General features: G+C 62.2%; 1 protein-coding gene across 7 annotated transcripts in view; it reads right to left on the bottom strand.

The window, feature by feature from the left end:
• HSPG2 (heparan sulfate proteoglycan 2) overlaps positions 1-26,959 on the bottom strand; it is a 108,173-nt gene that overhangs the window by 6,943 nt on the left and 74,271 nt on the right. For 5 of the 7 annotated variants that reach the window (XM_043909135.1, XM_043909134.1, XM_043909139.1 and 2 more), the window contains 46 exons: positions 26,042-26,142; positions 25,758-25,938; positions 24,523-24,648; positions 24,205-24,357; positions 23,981-24,123; positions 23,576-23,711; positions 23,334-23,482; positions 22,974-23,124; positions 22,064-22,233; positions 21,804-21,945; positions 21,228-21,379; positions 20,940-21,075; positions 20,689-20,840; positions 19,641-19,776; positions 19,344-19,495; positions 18,612-18,750; positions 18,365-18,516; positions 17,637-17,772; positions 17,369-17,520; positions 17,057-17,195; positions 16,164-16,315; positions 15,787-15,934; positions 14,595-14,746; positions 13,893-14,034; positions 13,416-13,567; positions 12,872-13,013; positions 12,642-12,782; positions 12,187-12,321; positions 11,754-11,935; positions 10,543-10,738; positions 10,123-10,302; positions 9,572-9,832; positions 7,635-7,839; positions 7,024-7,121; positions 5,997-6,263; positions 4,688-4,797; positions 4,352-4,499; positions 4,134-4,250; positions 3,422-3,533; positions 2,599-2,743; positions 2,412-2,511; positions 2,161-2,270; positions 1,915-2,023; positions 1,224-1,322; positions 653-874; positions 101-345 (listed from right to left, as the gene is read on the bottom strand). In XM_043909135.1, coding sequence (XP_043765070.1) covers positions 101-345; positions 653-874; positions 1,224-1,322; positions 1,915-2,023; positions 2,161-2,270; positions 2,412-2,511; positions 2,599-2,743; positions 3,422-3,533; positions 4,134-4,250; positions 4,352-4,499; positions 4,688-4,797; positions 5,997-6,263; positions 7,024-7,121; positions 7,635-7,839; positions 9,572-9,832; positions 10,123-10,302; positions 10,543-10,738; positions 11,754-11,935; positions 12,187-12,321; positions 12,642-12,782; positions 12,872-13,013; positions 13,416-13,567; positions 13,893-14,034; positions 14,595-14,746; positions 15,787-15,934; positions 16,164-16,315; positions 17,057-17,195; positions 17,369-17,520; positions 17,637-17,772; positions 18,365-18,516; positions 18,612-18,750; positions 19,344-19,495; positions 19,641-19,776; positions 20,689-20,840; positions 20,940-21,075; positions 21,228-21,379; positions 21,804-21,945; positions 22,064-22,233; positions 22,974-23,124; positions 23,334-23,482; positions 23,576-23,711; positions 23,981-24,123; positions 24,205-24,357; positions 24,523-24,648; positions 25,758-25,938; positions 26,042-26,142 — 6,968 coding nt within the window. The remainder of the gene's footprint in view (positions 1-100; positions 346-652; positions 875-1,223; positions 1,323-1,914; positions 2,024-2,160; positions 2,271-2,411; positions 2,512-2,598; positions 2,744-3,421; positions 3,534-4,133; positions 4,251-4,351; positions 4,500-4,687; positions 4,798-5,996; positions 6,264-7,023; positions 7,122-7,634; positions 7,840-9,571; positions 9,833-10,122; positions 10,303-10,542; positions 10,739-11,753; positions 11,936-12,186; positions 12,322-12,641; positions 12,783-12,871; positions 13,014-13,415; positions 13,568-13,892; positions 14,035-14,594; positions 14,747-15,786; positions 15,935-16,163; positions 16,316-17,056; positions 17,196-17,368; positions 17,521-17,636; positions 17,773-18,364; positions 18,517-18,611; positions 18,751-19,343; positions 19,496-19,640; positions 19,777-20,688; positions 20,841-20,939; positions 21,076-21,227; positions 21,380-21,803; positions 21,946-22,063; positions 22,234-22,973; positions 23,125-23,333; positions 23,483-23,575; positions 23,712-23,980; positions 24,124-24,204; positions 24,358-24,522; positions 24,649-25,757; positions 25,939-26,041; positions 26,143-26,959) is intronic. The other 2 variants (XM_043909137.1, XM_043909138.1) reach the window with 2 other exon arrangements.

The following is a 26,959-nucleotide window of genomic DNA, read 5'->3' on the forward strand; positions in this document are numbered from 1 at the left end:
GGAGGGGGAAGTGTCCAGTCCCCAGCACCCGGGGCTGCCGGCAGACGAGGGGAGACCGCCTTGCCCTCCCCGTAGGTAGGCGGTCGAGGAGTCTGCTCACCTCACCCACACAGCCGTGGAAGTGGGCGGTCACGTTGGTGGCCGGGGGCAGCTGCACAGACGGCTCCACGCCACCCAGGTAGAGCAGGGTGTGCAGGTTGAGGCCCTGGCTCTTGCCGGGCGAGGAGCGCAGCACGGGCCGCCCGCCGTTCACCCGCAGGCTGCCGTCCTTGTTGAGACGCTCCGCAGACGCGTGATGCCAGCGGCCCAGGGCCAGCGGCTCGGCGCTCCGCAGGATGGCCAGGCCTGGGGAGGACGCCGGGCAGTGTTGGCAGATGGATGGGCCCCCCTGCCCTGGCTCACACCCCCCACGGGAATTTGAGCAGGCGCAGAACCTCCTTCAGCCTCTCTGTGCCCCCCGAGGAACCCCCCAAAGAGGTCTAGGGACTCGAATCGGGTCCCACGGAGAGAAGGAATGCAAAGATCAGGGGCCTCCTGTTGGTCTGACGTCAGAATTTATTCCTCCTGCCTCTTGGGGCCCCGGAGGGCCTGGGATGCGGGGGGCACGGAGCCTGGTGCCCATGGCCCGTCTGCGTTTGGTGTCCACACTCACCCGAGCCCAGCTCGTAGCGGAACTCCAGGTGGCCGCCGACCATCGCCAGGGACACGAAGTCCTCCACCGGCCCGCTCTTCCCTCCACTGAACAGCAGCACCCCGTCGGGCGCCAGTGGCTTGAACTCCACGTCCAGGCGCAGCTCGTGGTGTGTGTTGGTGAGAGCGGGCAGTGCCAGGTAGGAGTCCGTGCCCGCCAGGGAGGGGGTGGTCACGGTCACACCTGCGGCAGCCACGGCTCAGCAGGGGCAGTGGGAGCCCCAGGGCCCCGGGAGGGCTCCGACCAGGCAGCCTTCCTCCGGGACCCCTGCTCACCCCCACTGTCCAGTACCAGGGGCTGGGACCTGCTGGGCAGTGGCTGCAGCCGCGGCCTTCAGACTCCCTGGCCCCTGGCACTGCAGAGCAGGCCGATCTCCAATCAGATCGGGTTCCTCTCTGGGGCCCTTGCTTAAGGAATGCAGGCTCCGGAATAGCTGTCTCATGCACAGGATCCGTCGGGGCCTCAGGGTGCCCTGCCCGGCTCCCCCGGCCCCCCTGGGATCCCCGGGGTCTCAGGCCCCCGCTCTGCTTACCTTCCTCACACCTCAACCCCGAGCGGCCCAGGTGGCAGCGGCACGTGTAGCCGCGGCCGTCGGGCCGGTTCACACACGTGGCGTCGGGCCCACAGGCCTCTGAGGTGGGGGACACAGGGGGCGGTGAGTCGGGGGGACGTGGAGGTGTCCAGGGAGAGAGAGAGGGGTCCCGATGCCAGGGTCCTACCTACTGCACCCCCTTGGCTGGTTAGGGCCCGGCCAGCCAGGGGGTGCTGCGTGGGGAGACGGCGGAGGGGGAAGGGACTTAGGCCAGGGGCACAGCAAGGTGGGGAGTGAGCTCGTGACTCCGGGTGTTGTTCCTGGAAGGCTGCACCCGCCCGCACTAGTGTGGGGGTGAGGAGTCCCTGGGAGGCGGGGAGTGGGGTGAGCGCTCTGGTGACAGGTAGTAGGTACCCGGGAGTGGTGATGGGGGCCAGGGGCCATGCCTGGGTGCAGTGAGCAGGGTGAGGCCTTGGGTGGCAGAGACGCGAGGTGGAGGGGAGGTTAGTGTAAGCGGTGACGGAAGTCAGAAGCCAGGAAGGTGCTAAGTACTTGGGGGAGGACTCACGAGCCTGGTGAGTACTCAGCCGCTGTGTGGGCGGTGGTTGGGGGCGGGTATGCGGATGCAGCGACGGGCAGAGGGAAGAGAGAGGCTGGGGTGGCAGCCACGGCCGGGGCGGGGGGTACCCACCTGGGTGGCAGTGCAGGGCCTGTGAGTGCTCACAGCGGCTCCCGGTGAAGCCGGCCGGGCACACACACACGTAGCTGCTGCTCTCCGAGTCCTGGCACTGGCCCCCGTTCTGCGAGGCAACCCCAAAAGTCAGGCCAAGGACACCCGGGCCCTCCCCTACTTCCTGCGGGGTTGGGGGGTGTCTGTCCTGGCCGAGGGCAGTGGCTGGGGGCAGCCGGGAGGACAGTGCGGCCTGGGGGGTGTCACCTGGCAGGGCCGGTCCCGACAGGTGGGGCAGTGGGAGATGCCGTGTGCCGTGAGGTTGAGGTCGTGGAAGACGATCTCCTCGCCTTGGATGCGCAGCTCTCGGACACAGCCTGGGGTGGGGGCGGTGGGTGGGCAGGATGAGCCGAGGTGGGGGTGCCCGGAGGAGGCCCGTCCTCCCGGGTGACCACGGGCTCGGCCAGCCCGGGGGGAGGTCTGGCCAGGGCTGCAGGCGGGGGCGGGGGGGGGCTCACCTATGAAGCCGCTGCTCAGCCCTGCCTTCGGGATGGCGCCGTAGTCGGGGTAGCCGCCCAGGTAGAGCTCCTCGTTCAGGTCCAAGCCCTGGAACTTGCCCTGGGCAGAGGGGACATCGGAAGTGGCAGCCAGGCTGGGCGGAGGTGGGGGAGGGGCTGGGCCCAGGGGGACGGGGCTGGGTCTCACCTGCGAGGTGCCATTGACCGGCGCCAGGCTGCCCACGATCAGAGAGCCCTGGGTGAGGCTGCGCAGCAGGGTCACGGTGTGGAACTGGCCCAGGGCCAGCGGCGTGGGGTGGCGGATGGTAGCCATGCCCGAGCCTGCGTCAAACCTGCTCCACGAGGCAGGGGTCGGGGGGCAGGGCAGGAGAGAGAGGATGTGGGGTCTGTAGGGAGGGCCCCAGGCTGGCAAAGGGGTCATTGCCCGCCCACCCCGCCCCTGCCCCTCCCCAAGCCTTCTCCCTGTTACACCGTTTCCCTGGGAACTTGTCCAGAGCCCCCCGGGGGCTCCAAGTGCGCCTGGCTCCAGGCCCCTGCAGCCTAGCACGTGGCCTCACTCCTCGTCTGAGGATCCTCTCTCTGTGATCACGTTTCTTTCCTTCTTAGTTTGCGGCTGGTCTCCCCCAGCCGGGACATCACATTCCCACAAGGGCCAGAACTTGATCCATTGTGTTTATCTCTATTGACGCCCGACACACAGTAGGTGTTCAGCAAATGACTGCTGAATGAATGAATGAATGAAGGAGCTCTGGCCTGCAGCAGCCCTGCCCCGGAAGGTCGCTCTCAGCATCCTTGAGTGTTCCTGCTGCACTTTTGTGCAGGTCAGAGGCTGTCTCCTCCAACACCGGCCGGTGGGCTGTGCTGGCCCCGGCAGAATGGACGTCATCGAGGATAACAGCCACATCTCCTTCTTCCAGAAGCCGGGGGTGGCACGCCCCTGATGGGAAGTCCTGCAGTCTAGTCCCCCAGCGCCCCCTCCCCCCATAAATGCGGAGGGTGAGGGTCCTCACCGGAACTCGGGCCTCCCGCCCACGAGGCCGAAGGAGATGAAGTCAGGCTGCCTGTTGGCCAGGTTGGCGGGGCTCCCTGGGATCCGCTTCTGCCCATTGTATAGCAGCATCCCTGGCGGGCATGGCTGTGTGAGGGTCTCTCTGTCCATGCCCACCACCCCACCCCCCGCCCCGAGCCGGGGAGCCCGCCCCTCCCTCATGCACACCCCACGCAGCCAGGGCGTCTCACTCTCAGGGCGGGGCCCGAGATAGAAGGGCCTTGCTGAGAGTCCCTAGAAAGAAGCTGAACTTGCTCCACTTACGAGGGAGGGTCAACCTGAAGGAGAGGGAGGCAGAGAGACTCACCAGAGTAGAGAAGAAGGCCTGGACAAGCAAGTCAGAGACCCGTAAGAGGAGGGAGGAGACAGATAAGAGAGAGAGAGAGAGAGAGAGGGGAGGAAAGGGTGAGGGGGGGAGGAGGGAGGCGGGGCAGGAGGGCAGGGGCAGCTGCATCCGTGGCAGACTTGGAGGCAGGAGGCTTGGGTGCAGGCATCTCAGAGGAGTGGATGGAGAAGCAAGGCGGAGGAGACAGCCAGAGAGGGGGTTCCCAGCAGGCCTGGGGGCCCCAGGATGGCGGGGGGTGGGGGTCCGAGGACCAGCGGCTGCCAGGGCTGGTGCCACGCTGGCAGGGATCGCGGAGATCCCCAGCGTCAACTCCGCTCCCGCGGCTCACCGTCCGCAGAGTCTGGCCGGAAGGTGATCTTGATCTCAAACTTCCTGTAGGCATCCTTGATGGTGGGCAGTGGCAGGAAGGAGTAGGGGGTCTGCGTGAAGTAGGGTACCACGCGCTCTGCGGACAGAAAGCACAGTTGGAGACAACACTCCCCCCAGGCGGCGGGCAGGGTGCGGCCACTCCCCTGGAGGGGCGGGGGTGGGGGTGGGTGGGCTCACCTGGCACCTGCAACTGGGCGAAGGCCTTGACCTTGCCCTGGCGGTTGGAGGCGGTGCAGACGTATGTGCCCGCGTCCTGGGGCCGCACCGAGGGCAGCAGCAGCATGTGGTTCTCCAGGCGGCTGTCGGGCGGCAGGTTCCCGTCCACCTGCAGACACGCCAGCACCATGACCCCACCTCCTTGGGGCCTGCCCCTCACCGCCCGCCCGGGGCCCCCACCCTCAGACCCGGAGCGCAGACTCTGTGCCAAGCCTGGGGGTCCCGGGGACAGCGACACGGGGAAGACCTGGTCCCGGGCACTCAGGCACGCCCAGCGGCCCCCTGGCCAGCCGTTACCTTGCTCCAGGTGATTTCAGGAGCGGGGTAGCCAGACACCATGCAAGGGAAGACAGCTGTAGAACCCGCGGGCACGCGGACCTCAGGGGGCGTTGAGATCTGGGGCAAGGCTGAGAGGAAGGAGGGAGACGCAGGCCATCAGTCTGATGACGGCCACTGCCTGACTTTTAATCCTCACACCCTCCCTGGGAGGGAGGCACTGTGTCCCCATTTCACAGATGAGGAAGCTGTGTCTGGGAGGGAAAGTAGTCATTCACTCCTGGTTGCAGCGATGGAACCAGGCAGAGCCAGGGATCAGGGACGTGTCCAACTGACTCCACAGACCGAGCCGCGAAGACACAGCGGGCTGGAACATTGTGCAGCCCTCGGGGGACCTGAGAAGGGGGTGCTAGGGCAGCAGGGGTAAGTTTGGGGGTGAGTCAGAGGGCTTGGGGTAAAAAGGAATAGTTTTTGAAGAACACACAGATTATAACTGCCTGGCATCATCTATGCCCAGGTTTCACTTCTCTGTTTTAATTTTAATTTTAAATTTAATTTTAATTTTAAAATCTTTCATTTTTTTTGCCATGCCATGTGGCATATGAGATCTTCATTCCTTGACCAGTGGACTGAACCCTCATGCCTGGGAGCGGAAGCATGAATTCGTGACCACTGGACCACCAGGGAAATCTCATGTTTTACTGTCTGCTTTGCATCTGTGTTGTCTCTGCCATCAGTCTGGGCTGCAGAGCCCTCATAGAGCAAGGCTCTCCTGCAGATGAGGACTACGCGTCTGATTTTCTTTTGATGCCCCATGGCTCAGGTTTCCCTGCAAGTTCCAGCCGCCCCAGAGGACCACTCATGTCTATCCCCCGATGCACTTGCTTGTTAGGAAAAGTGAAAGTGAAAGTCATTCAGTCGTGACTCTTTGTGACCCCATGGACTATAGAGTCCATGGGATTCTCCAGGCCAGAATACTGGAGTGGGTAGCCTTTCCCTTCTCCAGGGGATCTTCCCAACCCAGGGATCAAACCCAGGTCTCCCACATTGCAGGTGGATTCTTTACCAGCTGAGTCACAAGGGAAGGCCAAGAATACTGGAGTGGGTAGCCTATCCCTTCTCCAGGGGATCTTCCCGACCCAGGAATTGGACTGGGGTCTCCTGCAGTGCAGGTGGATTCTTTAACAACTGAGCTCTCAGGGAAGCCCTGCTTGTTAGGAAACCTGCTCCCTAAAGATACTGAGCTGAAAGCCCCCGCGAGAGCGGGAGGAAGGAGGAGGGCAGGGCGGGCAGGGCAGGGGACGGCCGAGCACCCCCGGGCGGCCCTCACCCTGGACGAGCAGCAGTACGTGGGACTGGGTGCTGCCCGCGGCGTTGGTGGCGGTGCAGCGGTACTGCCCGGCGTCGGCCAGCTCCACGTGCGCGATCCTGACGACGCCTCCGCTCTGCACGATGCCCGGCCGCAGGCGCCCGCCCACTTTGCTCCACGTCACCTGGGGCTTGGGGTCCCCCAGGGCCAGGCACTCGAACTCCACGGCGTGGCCGACCACCACGGACTGCACGGAGGTCCGGATGTTGATGAGCACGGAAGGCAGAGCTGGGGAGGATGGCGGCAGATGGGGTGAGCCCGGCCGGCTGGGGCCTGGGCTCAGGGAGGCCGCAGATGCCCCCGGGACAGGTGGACACTGCAGCCCCAGGTCGCCAGCATTTCACTCGCCTTCTCCTGCGCCCACTCATTAGCACACGCATTTGTTTGCTCTTTTGTTCATTCGCTTCCTCACAGGTGCATCTGTCGTCATTTTCACTGGTTTGTCTAAGCACCCACAAACTCCGCGCATCTTCCTTCTCCCCCTCTCCCTTGCAAGATTCATAAGCCCCCTTACGCTCTGCTAGTGAAAGTCGCTCCGTCGTGTCGGACTCTTTACCACCCCCTGGATACCATACAGGCCGTGGAATTCTCCAGGCCAGAATACTGGAGTGGGTAGCCATTCCCTTCTCCAGGGGATCTTCCCCACCCAGGGGTGGAACCCAGGTCTCCTGCATTGCAGGCAGATTCTTTTCCAGCTGAGCCACCAGGGAAGCCCAGATGCAAGCAAGATACAATCAAATAATTCTCTTTATTTGTACACATTAAGGGGTTTCTTTGGAGAAGGAGATGGCACCCCACTCCAGTATTCTTGCCTGGAAAATTCCACAGACAAAGGAGCCTGCTGGCTACAGTCCGTGGGGTCGCAAAGAGCTGGACATGACTGAGCGACTAACACTCACTCACCCAAGGGGCTGCTTTGGGAATACGGTCCCTACACCTTTCCTCTCTGTCCCCTGCTCTTAGCAGAAGCCTGAAGCCACCCTCCTACCTTGGACAACCAGCTGGGCACTGGCCTGGGCCTGTCCCCATGGTCCCTGGGCCTGGCACACATAGGTTCCTTGGCAATTCTGGTCCAAGTTCTGGATTCTGTGAAGAAACAAATAAGACATCAGTGAATAAAAACATTTGCTGAGAATATGTGGCAACGGCGCAGGAGTTAAAAGCTGTCAGAGATCGGCGCAGGATGTAAATCTCTAGTCTCCCCAGAACCCTGGGAGACAGGCGGGTGGGCAGGGTGACTGTCACCACACCCATTTCACACCAAAGACCTTCTCGTCCAGAGCTCAAGACCACGCAGTTCTCAGGCCGCAGAGCTGTGATCTGGGCCACGTGTCTGTGTCTGGCCTCAGAGCCCGTTCAGCTTTCCTTTAACAACAGCACAAACGTGGGCCGCTGGGGGCTGCAGGCCCCTCCTGTGCTGAGCGCCGAGTTGAGCGCTCCGGGGTCTCGCATAACCCCCTGCACGACCGACCGCTCTGAGGCTCAGGGAGGTGAAGTCACGTCTCAAGGCCGTCGTCTCACGCTAGGCCCTCCCCGTGGGGCAGGGATTCTAACAGCCCCCCCGTGTGCCTTGGGCTGGCGCGCCCCACCCCCACTCACCGGAGCACCCCATCATGCACGCTGTGGCCGGGAGGCAGCGGACCCCCTTCCTTGACCCAGCGGAGCTGGGTGCCTGGGTCGCTGGGCACAACACAGTGGAACTCCACGCTGGCCCCTATGCTCTTGGTCTCCAGCTGAGGTGTGACCTGGACTGTGGGTGCAGGCCCTGCTGGTGCGGGCGTGGCGGGGAGAGAGCCGGAGGGGCCTGTGGGGACAGGTACAAGGTTGTGAGAATGAGTGTGTGTGTGTGAGTGTGTGTGTGTGACGTCCCCGATGCTGCGCCAGGACCCAGGAAGCACCCATCCTAACTTTCAAAGGACCTTCTTCTCCCGTTTGCCTCTCTGACCAGGGTAAAAAGACCTTTCACTGGCAGATTCATTCACCCGCTCACTTGGTTAGTCATTTAATCAACACATATAAGGGTCCGTGGGGACTTCTCTGGTGGTCCAGTGAGGAAGAATCCACCTCCCAAGGCAAGGGACGCAGGTTCAACCCCCGGTCAGGGAACTGAGGTTCCGCGTGCCGCAGGACAACTAAGCCTGCAAGCCACGACTGCAGAGCCTGGGTCACGACTAGAGAGATGACTGCCCACTGCAACGAAAGGTCCTGTGTGCTGCAATTAAGACCCAATGCAGCCAAACAAATGCGTATGAAAGAAAAAAAGTCTGTGAAGTACTGGACTGCACTTTCACAAGCTCCTGGCCTTCAGGAGCAGGGAGGGCAGCCCAAGGTCAGAGCGGGAAGGGTCGGTCTTAGAAAGATTCAGACATTTGAAGGAAGGACAGCAAAGGCTATTCTGGCCCTAGTCTAAAATAGGAGGGGGCTTCCCTGGTGGTGCAGGGGATAGGAATCCGCCTGCCAGTGCAGGGGACACGGGTTTGATCCCTGGTCCAGGAAGGCGCTACTTGCCGCCAAGCAACTAAGCCCATGCACCATAGCTACCGAAGCCTGTGCTCTGGAGCCCAGGAGCTGCAACTACTGAGCTCGCAGGCCACAGCTACAAAAGCCCCTGTGCCCCAGAGCCTGTCTTCCGCAACAAGAGAAGTCACTGCACCACGAGAGAGAAGCCCCCACTCGCTGCAACTTGAGAAGGCCCTTGCAAAGCAGTGAAGACCCATCACAGCCAAAAATCAATCAATCAATAAGTGAACAAAAATTTACAGAAAATAGGAAGATCCCAGGTGAAGGCACCTACCTATTAAGGTAGGTGAGCGGGTCAAATGCACGTGACCACCATTTACCAAGTGCCTACGACCTGCTCTAGGCTCTACGTCCGTGTATCTTTCTAAGTCAGCTTATGTGCTAGACTTGTCCTCTCTACTCGACAGGATGAAAACTACGAAGCTTGAGGTCCCCTGACTTGGCCAAGGTCACACAGCATCAAGCAACAGAGATGGGGCATTGAACCCAGGACCTGGGCTCACTCTGGCCTGGGGCTCCCAAGGAGACCATGGAGATGCTGGATTCCCTGGCAACCTGCTGAGACCCTGGGCAGCCAGGGCTGGGTGCTACTCCATCATACGTTCGTTGTGGTCACCGTCCGGCATTTACACAGCCCATTCTGGATGCTGTGGGTGGACGAGCCCGGGGCTGCTAGGTCTGGATTCGGGCCCTGCCCTGATCATCCAGTCGAGGAGGTGAGGCAGGCTGGGGTGCTTAGTAAGCACAGTAGTGTGAGGTCAGTATCCAGGAGGGGGTGGGGACACAGCGGTGAGAGCTACAGGTGCTGAGAACAGTGAGGCGGGTCTTTCTGGAGGAGGCAGGCCTGCCTCGGGCCTTGGGGAACAGGGGAAAGGCAGGCGTTCCCGCTAGAGTAATCAGGGGGGGTCTTTATGCCCCAAGTGAGGCTCCAGCTGTGGGGTAAGTGAAGGGCTCCGACAAGCGCCTAGAGGAAAAACGGACCCCCGTCCTGCCCAGCCTGAGCCGGGGCCGCTCACCTCGGACGAGCACCTGGGCGAAGGCTTCGGCCAAGCCCACCTTGTTGGTGACCTGGCACCGGTAGCGGCCCGAGTCCTCGGGGGTCGCGGCCTCGAACAGGAGTAGCTCGTTTCTGGTGACGGCCCCTGCCGGGAGCCGGCCCCCCACACGGCTCCACTGGAAGGTCAGCGGGGGCGTCCCGTGAGCCAGGCACTGCAGCTGCACGGCCTCCCCGGCTCTCACCGAGGCCTGCTCTGGGACGGTGGTGGCGTAGGGCGGGCCTGGGGTCGGCGGGGGGGACACAGAGGTCAGGGCGGCGGCTGGCCAAGAGACCAGCGAAGCTGAAGGACGCTGAGCCCCGAGGACAGGGGGTGAGGGAGGGCCAGGTCCCGGGTGGGGATGTGGGTGTTTGGGGAGGGCAGGCTCCCGGGGCCTGAGGGGCCTGCGACCCTCCAGATGGGGCTCCCGGGGTTCCGTCCGGGGTGGAGCCTGGCTGGGGGGTGGTGGGGGGCGCTCGGATCTCCATGCGGTGCAGAGAAGGTAGCCTGGGGAGGGTGGGCCAGGGCCTTACTCTCTACGTGCAGGACGACGGTGGCCTCCGCGTGCCCGGCTGGGCTGGAGGCGTTGCAGATGTACTGGCCCGAGTCCTGCTGGGCTACCCGCGGGATGATGAGCGTGTCTCCTTCCAGCCGGTGCTGCCAGGGCAGCGGGGAGCGCAGCTTGGACCACTGGATGGTGGGCTTGGGGCTGCCTGCGGAGTGGGACGGCAGAGGTCGGCATAGGCTGTCCCCCAGGACTGGCTGGGGGGGCGGCGTGGTCAGGAAGGGACCTGGGTGAGCTTGCTCCTTCATTGGGGCCACTAAGTGGTCCCCTCAGCCATCGCCGGGTGACTGTCCCGTCCCTGGGCATGACATCGTCTTTGGGTCTCCAAAGATGCCTAAATTCCGGGCCCGCGGCTCCGCCCGCCTCGTGGGCCCGCGCCCGTCCGCACCTGTGGCTGAGCAGCGCAGGGTGGCCGTGTGTCCGGCTTCCACGGTCAGCTCGACTTCTTCCACCTGGACCTGGGGGGCCCCTGGGGCCACGGCGCCCGTGTCTACAATCACTTCCACTCGCTTCTGTGCTGTGCCCAGTGCATTCTGAGCTAGGCAGACGTAGGTGCCCGCATCTGACGGTTTAGCTGATGAAATCTGAAAGAAACAAGGGTCTTGGTTATGGGGACCGCGAGGGGGTACCTTGGCATCGGCCCCTAGCTTTGGCTTGGTTTTAAACTCCTCTACTGTTCATCCGTTTTTAGCTTTCCTATTTGACTGGCTGCTTGAGGGATCACACTCAAGATGTCCCCCCAGTCCATGCATTTACTTGTCCATCCCCCACCCTTCTGTTCATCCATCCATATACCATCCACCCATCTACCCTCCCATCCATCTACCCACTCATCCATCCATCTACCTACCCACCCACCCATCCATCCATCTACTCACCCACCCACCCATCCATCTACCCACTCATCTATCCATCCACATACCATCCATCCATCCACCCATCCACCCACCCATCCATCTACCCACTTATCCATCCATCCATCCATCCATCTACCCACCCACCTACCCATCCATCCATCCACCCACCTACCCATCCATCCATCCACCCACCTACCCATCCATCCATCCACCCACCCATCCATCCATCCATCTACCCACTTATCCATCCATCCATCCATCCATCTACCCACCCACCTACCCATCCATCCATCCACCCACCTACCCATCCATCCATCCACCCACCTACCCATCCATCCATCCACCCACCCATCCATTCATCCATCTACCCACTTATCCATCCATCCATCCATCCATCTACCCACCCACCTACCCATCCATCTACCCACCCACCTACCCATCCATCCATCCATCTACCCACTTATCCATCCATCCATCCATCCATCCATCCACCCACCCATCTATCCATCCACCCACCCACCCCACCACCCATTCTGCAAGCCGCTCCTTCCTCCTTCCCTTTTCCCCACTTTCCTTCTTTCTTCCTGACTGTCTTCCAATCTACCCATCATCCACCTAACCCTCCCTTTCTCCATCAATTCATCACCCGTCTGGTGACCCACCACTCTCTCCTCCAAGTATCTGCTCAAGGATGGGCTCTGACTGGGCCTCGGATCCAGAGATGAGACGCCCCTGGCCTCACCTGCAGCACCGTGTGACTGTCCAGGAGCCCATGTGCCCGCTGCTCCAAGTGGGTGGGGGCGCCGATCCGGGTCCAGCGAGCGGACGAGCGGGGCTCCCCGCCACTGACACACTCCAGGGTGACGTCCTTTCCCAGCTTCACGCGCACTGGACCCTCGGGGAGCACGGACACTGTAGGGGGCCCTGTCCGGAGGAACGACATCGCTGGTACACATGTGGGGCCCTGCTGGTCACGCGGACTGTCACAGGCCCTTGTGGGCAACTGCCAGTGGGCACTGGTCTCCCCACTGTACCCACGAAGAGACTGAGGCTCAGAGAGGGAGCACGCCCCAGAGAGAGGCAAGGGGCAGAGGCGGGATTTAAGCCTGGGGGTTCTGAGCTCGGAATTGGGGCTGGAAATGGGGAGGCAGAACCATGGGGCCGAAGGCTCTCACCGTGTACGCTGAGGTTCACAACACTCTGGGCCACGCCGTAGGCGTTGGAGGCCACGCAGCGGTAGGCACCATGGTTGCTGGGCCGGGTGCCCACGATGGTGATGATGGAGCCGTTGGGGCTGATGCGGACGTTGTCTGGCATCAGGGAGGGTACGGTCAGTGAGGGTGTCCTCCTGGCTGGGAGCTGCCAGGAGGCGCACCAGCACCCCCTGCCCCGACCCCTCCGGTCTGGGTGTATCCAGCTCACGAGGTCACAGATGGCCGATGAAGATGGAGACACTTCTGGGTCCGGCCCTGTCTCCATCCACATCGGGGCACCCAGACCCCAGGGGGAATGGCTTTACCCAGGGTCACACAGTGAGTCTGGGGCCAGGGTCAGCTCTGCCCAGCCTCCAGTGGCGGTCATCATGCATTCGTACCCATCTCCAGCACCCCCCGCACGTGGTCTGGCTCACCCTCCAGCTCCTGGTTCCGAGTCTTCCACTCAAGGCTGATGGGGGCTGCCCCGTCATGGATGAGGCACCTGAAGCTGGCATCCTGGCCCTGCTGCACGGTGCTGCTGGGCGGGTCGATGGAGATCACAGGGCTCCTAAGACCTGGGGGGGCAGAGGGCTGGGCTGGGCAGCGCTGTGTGGGTCCCAGGGTCCCCCCACCTCCCCCGGCCCATGGCGTCTGCCTCACTCACGGTAGGAGGACCCCGCAGTGGGTGGGACAGTGACGGTGAAGGAGGCTTCCTGCTCGGACCCGGACCCGCCAACCACGCGGCACACGTATTCTCCGGAGTCAGACTGGGAGACGTGGTGGAGCCGGAGCCGGGAGCCGTGGGTCTGTCGGAACGAGGAAGTGTGGCTGTCGTGCCAGAGCACTCGGGGCAGGGCAAGCCCCCAAGCCCAGCCGTGCCAGCGTGTAAGGAGTTCTCCCTTGGGTCTCAGGAGCTCAGAGCTCCAGCTGCGGGGGGCGGGGGGGTGGTTCATAGATGCCTACAAGTCCCACATATCCCCCTTTGTAGAGGGAGAAACTGGCTCAGGAGATGATTCAGCAGCAGAGCCAGGAGAAGAACCCAGGTCTCTTGACTCTCCAGCTGGTGACAACTCCTTGCGCAAAAGTATTTGATCCCCTGGGGTCCCCAGGCAGGCCGGGGTTTGTACAGAGAAGGTCGGGGAGGCAGAAGGTAACCACAGGTCAGACCTGGCCCTCTCTGGATTCCTCCCCATCCAGGGCACCCGTACCTGGTGCCGGGCGGGCAGGCTGCCCCCACGCTTATACCACGTGACCTGGGTGTGGGCCTGCCCGGGTACCACACAGTTCAGATCCAGGGTCTGCCCTTCGGTCACGTGAGAGGAGGAGGCCTCGATGTGGATGGGCTGGGCGAGTCCCGGGGCTGTGGACACAATGGGTGGTGGGTGAGAAAGGAGAGGCTCTGGGGGTGCAAACAGACACCGAAGGTGATGGGGGGGCAGTGAGCGCCAGCTGGTGTTCCTAGGAGGTGCGCTGGCTTGAGAGCAGCCGACATGGCTGAGTGCCATTGACTTGAGAAGGGTCTCGGTCCCCTGGGGGCTGGGATGCCACATGAGACTTTGGTCCCCACTGGTTGGGGGCCTTCCTGGAGCCAAGGGCTAGAACCCTGCGGGAGAGCAGGAGGAACAGGGCCAGGAAGGGGCCCCAAGCCTGTGCCCCAGCACCAACCCGCGGCTCCTGTCACTCACCAGGAATGGGACTGGGGCTGGCAGCCTCGATCGTGACCAGGACGGAAGCCTCCAGGGTGCCTGAGCTGCCGGTCACTTGGCAGGAGTATTCGCCAGAGTCAGCGGGGGACACGTGATTCAGCCTCAGCAGGGGGCCGTGAACCTGGCCAGGGTGGGGAGGGTGAACTGGGGCGGGGGCTGGCGGCCAAGGCTTTCAGCTGCCTCAGCCCTCTGACACCCGCACCCCAGAGCCGTCCCGGGCCACTGCGGAGGCGGTCTCCTGCCAAAGGCGACCCCCCTTCTGACATTGGACACTGCGGAGGATGTTTACTATTACATTTTTTCCTGGCGGGAGAGAGCAGCATCATGAGTAAGAGTGTCCCTCTCTCTTTTCTTTTTATTTTAATTTTTGGCCATACTCTTCAGCATGTTGGATATTAATTCCCCAGCCAGGGATTGAACCCACTCCCCCTGCATTGGAGTCTTAACCACTGGGGAAGTCCAAGAGGTGTCCTTTCCTAATTCATACCAAGGTGCTGGACAGCCCTTGGTATGAAGGGTTTAGCGCAACCATGTCCACCTTGCCCTTGACCCCCTGACTCCCAGTGATCTTCTGCTGCCGTTTTTCCTGGAGCCTTGAATATGCCAGGGCCACTTGCCCTCCTGAGCAGGGGACAGAGCGGGGAGGGAGTGCCCGTGCCCTGCTTTCTCCAGCCTCCGTACCTGGTGCCGAGCAGGAAGGCTGCCTCCACGCCTGTGCCAGGTGACCTGGGCGTGGGCCTGGCCGGGCACCACGCATTTCAGATCCAGGGTCTGCCCTTCGGCCACGTGGGAGGAGGAGGTCTCGATGCGGATGGGAGGCGCTCCGCCCGGGGCTGGCCCACAGGAAGAAGTCAATGAGCTGGGACTCCCTGCGTTCTCAGCCCCTGCCCCCGGGTGCCCAGGTGTTCAGACCAGAGGCTACGGGATGACAGTCCCCCCTCTTCCCGTTCCCCTGAGGCCTGGGGCAGCTGGGTTAGCCAGGGGCACAGAGGCGCCTCATTCTCTAGACGACGGCCTCCGTCTCCTGAGCTCGCAGCGTCGCTGGCGGCCGGGGCTCAGGGCCGGGCCCCTCCACACGAATCACTAATGTTTCCTGGACTTGCATAGTATGTGGCTAAGAACCCAGACTCTGGGGCCACACTGCCTGAGCTCAAAACCCAGCCCTGCCATTTATCAGTTGTGTGATCTTTGGAAAAGCTATTTTAAAAAAACAAAACAAAACAAACAAAAAGAAAACCTCTTCATGCCTCAGTTTACCCATCTGTAAAACAGAGAGAACCATCATACCAACCTCAAAAGTTTACTGCGAGGGTGAAATGTGTTCCTATGTGTAAATACACCAGGGCCCACCTCCTGGTAAGCATGTATCATGTTCATTACCTAGCAGCTCAGGTACTGTTATCATGAATATCCTCTTACAGCCACATGCTCCCTGAGCTGTTAATTCCTTTCCATTTTCCTTTTTAAAGATGACCCTTAAATACACAGCCCCATTATAGGCAATGATTTCCACGCAATTATGACAGGTCTGACATGTTGCTGTTTCTTGCCTAGTATATCACCATCGATATAAAAGATGTTTATCAGGGTACTACCTAAAATCACCCTCTCTGACCCCAGAGGTGCAAGTTGCTGCATTGTTGCAAGGGCTGTCCCAGCCCCCATTTACAGAGGCGGAAAGGGACACACAGGAGTCCCTCGTGTAACATTTCAGAGTTCGGACAGGGGGTGGGGGCTCAAGCCACACAAGCCAGACTCTCCGCTCCGTGTTCTCGGGCCCCTGGGGACGAAACCCGCTGGGTCTGGCTCCCGACCTCGGTCCCCTCCTCTCCTCCCTCCTCCAGCCTCCCAGCCCCTCCGCAGGGATCCTCACCGGGGACGACAACGGTGCCAGAGCCGGAAGCTTCAATGGTGACCAGGACAGAGGCCTCCAGGGGCCCCGAGCCGAGGGCCACGCGGCACACGTACTCGCCCGAGTCAGCTGGGGACAGCCGGTGCAGCCGCAGCCGTGAGACGTGGGTCTGGGGGGGCGGGACGGGAAGGAAGCAGAAGTGAGGCGGCGCGGAAAGTCAGCCCTCGGAGGCTGGGGCCCAGGGTTCAGCCTCTGACCCCGGCAGGCCCTGCGTCCCACGGGGGGGCTCCCAGGTCTCCTTCCCGGGCAGGGCGTGAGGGACAGGCCCCCACATCCAGCCGGGGCCCCCACGTCCAGCAGCCCTCCTACTAGATCCTGCCCCCCACTCACTCCCTGACCTGGTGGTGAGCGGGGAGGCTGCCTCCACGCCTGTGCCACGTGACCTGGGCGTGGGCCTGGCCAGGGACCACGCAGTTCAGATCCAGGGTCTGCCCTTCAGCCACGTGTGAAGACGACGACTCGATTCTGATGGGCATAGTCCCACCGGGGCCTGGGGGCGCAGAGACAGAGAGCCGGGGCTTTGGTCCTAAGTCATGTTTGGGAGCCTTAACTGTAGAAACTCCCACTGCCCCCAGGTAGGAATGCTGCTGCTGCTAAGTCACTTCAGTCGTGTCCGACTCTGTGCGACCCCATGGACTGCAGCCTACCAGGCTCCCGTCCATGGGATTTTCCAGGCAAGAGTACTGGAGTGGGGTGCCATTGCCTTCCCCGGGTAGGAATGCTAGCTAACAGTTATTACACACTCACAGGATGCCGGGCACTGTTCTACATGCTTTCTGTGTATTATTAACTCATGTCAACCTTACAAAATTCACCGACTTCCTGCGATGATGGGAATGTTTATCACCCACACTGCCTGATGTAGTTGTGGCTACCAGCTAGTGCATCTCCTGCAAACTTGGTTATTGAAACATGAAGGTGTGAATTTAGAATTTGAACTAGTTTAAGTGACCAAGAGTGGCTGGCTAGTGTCCACTGTAGGGGACAGCTCTCTGAGGCTGAAATGACCCATATCCCCGCTTCACTGATGAGGGTACCGAAGCCGAGAGGGGAGTCTCTCTCTCAAGGTCCTTAGTGGCGCTGGCAGGACGTGAACCCAGGCATCTTTCTGCGGAGCCCTCGTCCTGGACCACCACCTCATCTGAGGGCCCTGACTACAGAGCCCTTCCTCTTCAGGCAACACGGGTACCAGCATCTCCTACTCCCTTCCTGGGTCATTCATTGGACTCACCAGAGGGGCCACCAGTGCCGGGAGAGACTGAGACCACGATGGAGGCCTCCAGGGCATCGATGTTGTTGTTGGCCCGGCACACATACTCGCCTGAGTCCGCCACGGACATCTGGTGCAGCCTTAGGCGGGAGCCGTGGGCCTGGGGGTGCAGAGACGGAGAGGGTTGAGGGGCTAGGGGTCTCCATCAGACCGGCTGAGGCCACCCTCTGTCTGCCTCAGGCAGGAGGACGTACCGCCAGCTAAAGCTTTGGGCCGTTTGCCCTGGGGGCTGTCCCCGAGCTGCCCACCCCACGGCCGGGCTCCGCTCCGTACCTGGTGTCGAGCGGGAAGGCTGCCCCCACGCTTGTACCAGGTGATGGTGGCCTGGGGCTGCCCAGCAACCACGCAGTTCAGATCCAGGGTCTGCCCTTCGACCACCGTGGGGGACGAGGACTCGATCCTGATCGGCGGGGAGACGCTGGGCACTGCGGACCGAGGGAAACAGACCACACAGCCGGAGTCAGATGGCAGTGACTGGACCAGGACCCCACTGCCTCCCCCGGCACCCACCTGCCTGACCCCCTGCCCCAGGAGTGCTCACCGTGGGAGGAGTCACTGCCCTGGATGGTGACGATGAGTGAGGTCTCCTGGGAGCCAGCGCCGTTACTGACATGACATACGTACTCACCCGAGTCTGCGGGTGTCACCTGGGGGATCCGGAGCCTGGAGCCCACGATCTAAGGCGGAGCGGGTGTCAGTGGGTTGGGGGGCGGCCCCTCCATCTCTCCCAGACTCTGGCAGCCTCGCTGCCTTGCTGGGCGGGCCAGCCCCCACCCTGGTCTCCTTCTGAGCTCCGTCAACGGCCTTCCTGCGCTTCTGGGCTGGGTGCCCGGCGCCTCCAGCCTTTGCACTCTTTCTCAGCCGTCACCCCTGCAGCAAGCCCGCCGAGGCCCTCCGTGGGGACTCCTACTACACTGCCGTCCCCCGGCACGCCTGCCTTCCCCGTTAGTCTCTGAGCCACCCGAGGCCATGCCCTGCTCTCATCCCCTCAGAATTCTCAGTGGCGGGAGTGGGACGTGGCCTGGAGCAGGTTCTCAGGGAAGGGCCAGGAGTGAGTGAATCACAGAACGTTCTCTACAGGACCCACGGAGGTCAGTGGGACTCCTCTCTGTGTCCCCAGCACTGGCCCAGGGCCCCTCGGCAAGAACGCTCGGCATGTGTTGGATGACTCAGTGAGCACAGAGGGGGCTGTGCGGAGCTCCTCCCGATTCCCGGTGGGGCCGGTCATGCTCCCCCGGCGTGTGCCCTCCCCACTTGCTGGTTCCGTACCTGGTGCCGGCTGGGGAGGCTGCCTCCGCGCTTGTACCAGGTGATGGTGTGGGGGGCTTGGCTGGCCACCAGGCAGTTGAGGTCCAGGGTGCGCCCGTTGGCCAGGGAGTCAGAGGAGGACTCGATGCGGACGGGGTATACCACGTTCTGGTCTGGGAGCCGGGGAGAGATGGGAGTCAGGGCGTGGGAGCCAGCGAGGGTGGCGCGGCCCCTCCCAGCCCGTCTGCGGGGACCCTGAGACACTCACAGCGGGTGGGGCCACGGCGCTGCTGGATGGTGACCAGGACTGAGGCTTCCTGGGTGCCTGAGCCGCTGACCACGCGGCACACGTACTCCCCGGAGTCTGCTGGCGTCATCTGGGGCAGCCGCAGCCTGGAGCCGTGCACCTGGGAGGGCGGGCGGGCTCAGAGCTGTGCTTGGGGCTCACAGTTCAGGCTACCTTCCCTGCCACCACCCCCCCCAGCCTGATAGAGCCTAGGAGAGCTCTTCCTGGGAGAACCAGCATTCAGGACCCTTCAGCTCCCTTGATGGGGTTTTGGGACTGGGTCTAGTGGGAGGAAGTGGGGGACCAGCATTTGTGGATGTCTGATGGAGCAGGTGGATTCCCTAATAGCTCAGTTAGCAAAGAATCTGCCTGCAATGCAGGAGATCCCGGTTCGATTCCTGGGTCGGGAAGATCCCCTGGAGAAGGGAAAGGCTACCCACTCCAGTATTCTGGCCTGGAGAATTCCATGGACTATACAGTCCATGGGGTCACAATGAGTTGGACACGACTGAGCCACTTGAACTTTCACTTTCACTATGGAGCAGGTGAGCTAGGCAGTGTGAGCCCATTTGACAGATGAGGACACTGAGGCTCGGGGAAGTCAAGGGACTGGCCAGGCAAGTAGGCAGAGCAATATCTGAACTCAAAGCTCCTCACTCCACAGTCTCGAGGGTCCTTCAGGCCCCCCTCCCCCCTTAGCTCCCTGCCTCCTACCTGGTGCCGGGCGGGAAGGCTGCCCCCACGCTTGTGCCACGTGACCTGGGCGTGGGGCTGCCCAGAAACCAGGCAGTTCAGATCCAGGGTCTGTCCTTCAGCCACGTGTGAGGAGGATGACTCAATCCGGACCGGGGGGGTGACCCCCAGCGCTGGGGACAGAGGCCAGAGAGTGAATCCCCAGCTGGGAGAAGGCAGGGAGGGGAGGGTGTGAGTGGAGGTAGGGGGCTTCTGGTCTCTGGGGTCCTGCCTTTGCTGGAGTGGGCAGCCCCCCCTGCCGAACCCCGCACCACTCACCAGGCACAGAGTCTGCAGGCTCGATGCTGACCAGGACAGAGGACTCCAGGGGCACTGAACCGCCCACCACTCGGCACACGTACTCGCCCGAGTCGGCTGGGGACACCTGGTGGAGTCTCAGCAGGGAGCCGTGGGTCTGGCCAGAACGGAGGTGGGGTCAGAGGGGGGGTCTCTCGGGACCCTCACACCGATCACCTGCAGCCCTGCCTCACTCTGAGCCTCCTGCTCAGAGGTAAAGTGACTGTCTCATCCCAGGACCATAGGGTGGCCAGGAAAAGCCATGGGGAACTGAGCAAATACTAACACCACACTCCATCAACTTCTGGACACATTAAAAAAAAAAAAATAGGATGGAGCTGGTAACATGCATGATACTTTTGCTTTATTATTATTTTTGGGTGGCACCGTGTGGCCTATGGAATCCCAGCTCTCCGACCAGGGACTGAAACCAGGCCTTGGCAGTGAAAACACAGAGTCCTGACCACTGGACAGCCAGGGAATTCCCTAGACACACTTTTACACGTCTCTGAAATCAATATGCATCTTATAGTGAATTACAATTACAAATGGCAGGTTTTTTTTTTTTGCCTCAGAGGTACACAAAATAACAGTGCATTTTGCAATCAGTGGCATCGTAAATCCTCTAAAATATATCAATACTAGCAGCTAATGATACTACGCTAATAACAGCTCACAGCACTCTCAGTGAGCCAGAACTCTGAGCTCTTTGCAGGTAAATTCATTCACTTCACCATTAAGATAATTCTGTAAGGTTGGTATGATCGTTACGGTTTTACAGATGCTGAGAATGTGCTACAGAGAGATTAAGTGCTTTGCCCAAGGCCACAAGCGACTAGGTGGTGGAAGTGGCAGTCACACTCACACCGGGGCTGACCGGTCAGAGCGTCTGGGTTCTGAGCATCACCTGCACAGAGGGGTCCGGGGCCTCTCCGTCTCAGAGGAGGCTCCCGCTCTCCCGCCCCGACCTCCACTCCCGGCGGCCCCCCTCCTGTCCCCTTCCCGGTCTGTCCATCCTCCAGGCCTGTACCTGGTGCCGGACGGGCAGGCTGCCTCCGCGCTTGTACCACGTGACCTGGGCGTGGGCCTGCCCGGGGACCACGCAGTTCAGATCCAGGGTCTGCCCTTCGGCCACGTGAGAGGAGGAAGGCTCGATGCGGATGGGCTGGGTGCCACCAGAAGCTGCGGGAGGAGACGGTCACTTGGTCACTCCAGTCCTCTGCAGCAGCCCCGGCCTTTCCCCCTTTTCCTTCCAAGCCCAGGCTGGCTGGCCCCACTCACGGTAGGCAAAGTTGGCACCCTGGGTCTTGGTGACCGTGACTGTGATGGAGGCCTCCACGCCGTTGCTGGCCCTGCAGACATACTCGCCCGCGTCCGCTGGGGAGGCCTGGAAGACGTACAAGCGGGAGCCACGCACCTGGACAGTCGCAGGCAGGGGTGTGAGCGGAGGGCTTCCCAGAGCCCGGCGGGTGCCCCGTACCCTGTTCCTCAGAGCTCAGCTCCCTCTGTGCCCCGTGGTCCGCCTCGTGGTCCTGACCGGCCCCCTCCCACCTTTCTGCCCCCAGGTACCTGGTGCCGGGCTGGGAGGGTGCCCCCACGTTTGTACCACGTGACTGGGGCGTGGGCCTGGCCTGCCACCACGCAGTTCAGGTCCAGGGTCTGCCCCTCGGCCACCGTGGGGGACGAGGACTCAATCCTGACGGGCGGGATGGGTCCCGGGGCTGCGGGGAGAGGGGGCAGGTCATAGATGCCTCCCAGGAGAGACGGTCAGAAATGTCCACCCTGGAGCCGGCTCGGCCTGATGCGTTTAGAGTTAGAGGCCTCCTGGGCTTGAGGTCCTCAGCGGTGCAGCCTCGGGGAGGGGGCTGGGGTAGGAGCCCAGGCTTGCAGAGGGGCATGAGGAAGAGGGAGTGATGAGGGTAACTGAGGCTGGGAGGGAGGAAGAGAGGCAGGGGCAGGAATACGCCCCAGTGGGCCAGACAGAACAGAGATGTGAAGATGGCAGGTTATTCAGGAACGTGGAGGCCGCCTGGGCCAGGCCCTATGGCCCAGCCCCAGCCCCGATCTCCACGTCAGCAACAGGAGTCATGAGCCCTCGGGAAGGCCCTCGGGGCCCTGTCAGCCTGTCACTGATCGTCCACTCACCGGGGATGGTGCCGGCGTCGGAGGCCTCGATGGAGACTAGGACGGAAGTCTCGAGGGGCCCAGAGCCCAGGTCCACGCGGCACACGTACTCTCCCGAGTCAGCCGGGGACACCCGGTGCAATCGCAGCAGCGAGCCGTGGGTCTGAGCGCAACCAGGGAGGGTCAGGAGGGGGCTGGAGCCGCTCCGTCCAGCCAGCCCCTCCCGCAGGCTGGCCTGGGGCCCGGGGTGGGGCGGCGGTGGGGGGGGGTCACTGTTTTACCTGGTGCCCAGCGGGGAGGCTGCCACCACGTTTGTACCACGTGACCTGGGCATGGGCCTGCCCGGGGACCACGCAGTTCAGATCCAGCGTCTGCCCTTCGGCCACGTGAGAGGAGGAGGGCTCGATGCGGACGGGCTGGGTACCGCCTGGAGCTGGGGCTCCACCGGGAGCTGGGGCACAGAGGAGCTGGTCAGCAGATGGGGCTCCTGAGCCGCCCCCCCCCCCCCCCCCGCCCTGCAGCCCTGGGGTCTGACCAGGCTCAAGCTTGGGAGGACGGATGGGAGGCCTGGGGGCTGGGACCACACTTTTCTGCCTCGGCAGAGCCAGCTAGACCCTTCTTTCCCCTCTCTGACCTTCAACTTGCCGTTCCAGGGCCATCTGCCTGCCCACCTAGAATTTGACCCGTGACGAGCTGCTCTGGCTCGCAGGGAACCAGGGTCTTTTGGCACCCCGGGGTGGGGCGGGCCACAGGGTGCTGACAATCACGCCACAGCCCCTTTCTTCAGAATGCGTGCTCTGCACTTGCAGTGCGCTAGGGATGCTCTCCCCATTTCACACATGAGGAAACTGAGGCCCAGAGGTACAGTAACCAGCCCGAGGCTGGTTGAACCAGGACTGCCGGGACTTGAACCCAGGTCAACCTGACTCCCAGCTCAGAGCTCAACCCTGACTGCTGCTTCCTGACGAATTCCGGAAACAGTACCCACACCATGGGGGTCTCTGTAAGTCAGGTCAACCTGTCTCCACCCTCAGACCGCTCATCTCTCCTCCTGGGGAAGGACGGGATCGGGGCCTGCCGGGAGCGCCTCTTCCTGTCCAGATGGCCCCGAAGAGACCCCGGGGCACCATCCTCAGGAACACAAGTGGGGTCGGGGGGCTCAGCCCTCACCCAGCCCCGCTGGCTCCTCACCTGGGGTATAGCCGGGGCCCGGATGGCGGCTGTGGAGGACAGAGACGATGATGGAGGCCTCCTTGGGGCCTGAGTCATTCTCCACTCGGCACACGTATTCTCCAGAATCGGCTGGTGATACCTGGGGCAGACGCAGCCGGGAGCCGTGCACCTGGGCCGGGTGAGGACAGAGGTTTGCAAGGATGGGAGGGGCTCTGGCCACCATGCCCTCTGCACCTGGCTCCACCCAGGACCGCCCCCCAGAGGGGGCTGCAGAGAGAGGGGAGTAAGGGCGGACCCTGCTTGTGCAGAGGGCCCTGGGGGCGTGAAGGACCACCCCACCCCGGGGTCTCCTGCCACAGGGCTCAGGGACCCTCGTACCTGGGCGTGGGGAGGCAGGCTGCCCCCTCGCTTGTACCACGCGATCTGGGTGTGGGCCAGCCCTGCCACCACACAGTTGAGGTCCAGGGTCTGTCCTTCGGTCACAGAAGGTGAGGAGGACTCAATCCTGACAGGTGGGGTGGTGGCACCTAAGATGGGAGGCGGGGTTGCGGGGGAATGAGGCAACCTCAGGGGGGCTCTGGCTGGTCCTCCTACTCCTCCAGCCCCTGGGGGCCCCGCACCTGGAAGGACAACCACTTGAATCCGGGCCTGGGCAGTGCCCGCGGGGCTGGTGGCCACACAGAGGTAGAAGCCGGCGTCGGCAGCCGTGATGGCAGGGATGAGCAGTGTGGCGATGTCTGTGCGCTCTGCGCGGGCCTGCCACACGGGGAGAAGGGGTCAAAGGCAGCCTGGCAAGGGCTGGCCAGGGAGGGCAGGCAGAGGGGTACAGGCCAGCTCAGAGCCGGGACTGGGGCCCTGGGTGGGCACCCACGCAGCAAAGCGGGAGGCTGACAGCTGCCCCCTGCCAGGACGCCTGGAGCGGGACATTTGATCAGGGCATCCTCTGGGAAGTGGAGGGAACTGGAGGAGGAGAGGGGAGGGGGCAGAGGGCAGGTGCTGGGACTCGGCCGAGCCGGTACCCTCACCTGTGGGGGTAGGCTGCCCCCTTCCTTCCTCCAGGTGATGGTGGCGCTGGGCACCCCCGCGGCCCTGCAGTACAGCCTGACGGTGCGGCCTTCGTGAACCTGGGTCCTCTCTGGGCTCACCTGGACCCTGGGCCCGCTGCCCCCTGCAGACAGAGCCCTGTGAGAACACCTCCCCAGGGCTGCCAGGGCCCCCCCGTCCTCCTAACTCAGCCGGGTCCTCTCACCGTGCACGTGGAGTACAGCCCTGGCAACGTGCTGCCCTGCGCTGCTTTGGGCGCGGCACAGGTACTGGCCTTGATCTGAGGCCTCGACGGCCGGCAGGCGTAGGATGCCACCATGCATCTGGGCTTTCTGAGGGAGCTGGCCACCAGAGCCCCCTGACGGCAGGGAGGCGGGGTCAGCACCCACTGGGGTGGGCATTGCCGGGCCCCCACTGCATACCGAGAGGTTGAGGTCCTAGCATCCCGCCCCCTGGCCCCCACCCCCGCCACCCCACATCCAGGAGAGCCAGGCTCTGACAGTTGTTCCCGCCATGGCCTCACCTGTCCACTTGAGGCTGGGCGCGGGGTGCCCCGTGGCACTGCAGCGGAACTCGGCCGTCTGGCCCGGCTGCACCGTGAGCTGCGGCGGGTGGATGGAGACCACGGGGGCGGACGGGGTGGCCGAGGCTGAGGGGCGAGGAGACACAGTGTGCAGTCAGGGAGGGGAGGGGCCCGCGCCAGCAGCCTGCTTGCTGCTCCCTTTGCCTCCACTCCAGCCCTTTGTGGCCATTTGTCCACACAGCAGGCAGAGGGAGTCTCTAAATTGTCAATGGGAGGGATTTCCCTGGTGGTTCGGGGGTTAGGACTCTGCACTTTCACTGCTGAGGCTGTGGGTTTGATCCCCGGTTGGGGAACGAAGATCCCCACGTGCCTCTTGGCCCCCAAAAAACCAACATCTGAACATAAAACAGAAGCAGTATTGTAACAAATTCAATAAAGACTCCAAAAAAAAAGTCAAAAAAAAAATAAATGTCATTGGCGGTGGGGGGGCGGTGGGGACTTCCCTGGCGGTCCAGTGGTTAGAAGTCTTTCCTTTCACTGCTGAGGGTGTGGTCAGGGAACTCGATCCCACCCTCGATCCCTGGTCAGGGAACTAAGATCCCACAAACTGCACGCGGCCAAAAAAAAAAAAAAAAAGAAATGTCAATGGGATCTTGCTACTTGCCCACTTATGGCCTGTTCGTGGCTTTCAGAACAAAAACGTCTGAATTCCCTGCTGTGCCTCAATGTGTGCACTCACCTGTGCCCACATCTTCAAGTTCCTCACCCACCCTCCCACGCTGGCCTCTCTTTCCCTCAAACAGCACGCGCCTGCCTCAGGGCCTTTGCACAAGCTGCTTCCTCTGTCAGATCTTGCATGGCTGAACACCTTCTCTTCCCTTCAGGTCTCAGCTGAGATGTCACTTCCTCCGGGGGGCCCTCCCTGACCACCCCATGGAGAAGAGCTCTCACCTCAGGCCCACCTCAAGCCTCACTTTCCTTTCGCTCCACTCCCATCCCAGCACCAGTGTGACTGTGTTGTTTGTCCACTGTTTCCCGACTCCCCACTGAACACGGAGGGTGGGAGGGCAGAGATGCTGCTTGTCTAACCTCCCACCCCCATTTCTTCCGAGTCTGGGACCTGCCGTTTCCAGTTCAGAGGCTGTCAGCTGAATGGAGAGACGCTCACTGGTCCCGGAGAGCGTGGAGGAAGGGCAGGGCCGCGTGGGTCGGGCGTGGACGTGAACAGCACGTACCTTGCACGTGCAGTGTGGCTGTGCCCTGGTCCATGGCGAACATGTTGGAGCCGGTGCACACGTAGGTGCCCGCGTCACTGGGCTGTACGTTGCGAATGGTCAGGATGCCGTTGAAATCCATGGCTCGGCTTGGCAGTTTCCCATTATGTAGGCGGGTCCACACCAGGGTATAAGCCGGAGACTGCAGGCGGGGGAGGCCAGTGAGATGGGCATGGGGCTCGGACTGCAGCTCGGAGACCCCCAGAGACAGACCCTCGCCAATGCCCACTCCCTGCCCCGCCCACCTTGCTCTTGGCCGTGCAGATGAAGGTGACGTCGGCTCCGGGGCGCACGCTCTGGCTGCGTTGCTCCTCCACTGTGACCGTGATGGGCTTGCCGGGAGCCTCTGTGGGGGCGGGAGTTTCCCCGGGGAGCTGGGTGCTGGCCAGGCCCCTGTCCTGGGTCCATTTTCTCTCTCACCCTCTCTCTCTCTCTATCACCCAAGTCTGGCTTAGCTTCCATTCCGCTCCCTGACATCTCCCTCCCTCCTCCTGGCTCAAATCCATCATCTCCTTTCTCCTCCGCGGGCACCGAGCACCCATCAGGCTGTGGCCAGGGAACGTCACACTGTGATCCCCTTGGCTCCGGTTCACCATCACAGACCACAGACAAGCTCTTAGCAATTCACACTTCACCCCAGCGGGGCTCCTCTGTCTGGCATGAGTTTCTATCTTCCTAAACAACCATTTCACACCTCCTCCCAACTTCTCCACCCTCCAGAGTCCTCCTTCCACTTCCATGGTTTCAACTCAACTTCTGGAGAGAACTGAAATGGCTAGTAAGGAATTTTCCACGATCCCCAATCTCCCCACCTCCCTCCTCCCTGGTCCCTGAAGGGCGAGCCTTCTCCCCACCTCCAGCCCACCCTCTACTGCCCTTCCTGAGTGCTGGACCCTCCTGAAGACCCCCTCCCCCAGCTGTGCCCTCTCTGGCTCCCTCCCCGTGGGATCATCCCACTCCACAGACAAATGTATTCTAGAATTTCCCATATCTGAAAATGACCCCCTGACCCCACATGTGCCCTCCCCCCCCCAGCTCCTGCCCTATTTCTTGCTCTCTCTTCAAAGGCAAGACTCTTGAAGCAGTCGTCTACACTGGTTGCCTCCCCATCCATTCTTCGCCCCAATCCAATCCAGTTTCTCCCCCTTCTCTCTACTGCAAAC

Source organism: Cervus elaphus, chromosome 8 (genome assembly GCF_910594005.1).
Source record: "Cervus elaphus chromosome 8, mCerEla1.1, whole genome shotgun sequence".
Lineage (NCBI taxonomy): Eukaryota > Metazoa > Chordata > Mammalia > Artiodactyla > Cervidae > Cervus > Cervus elaphus.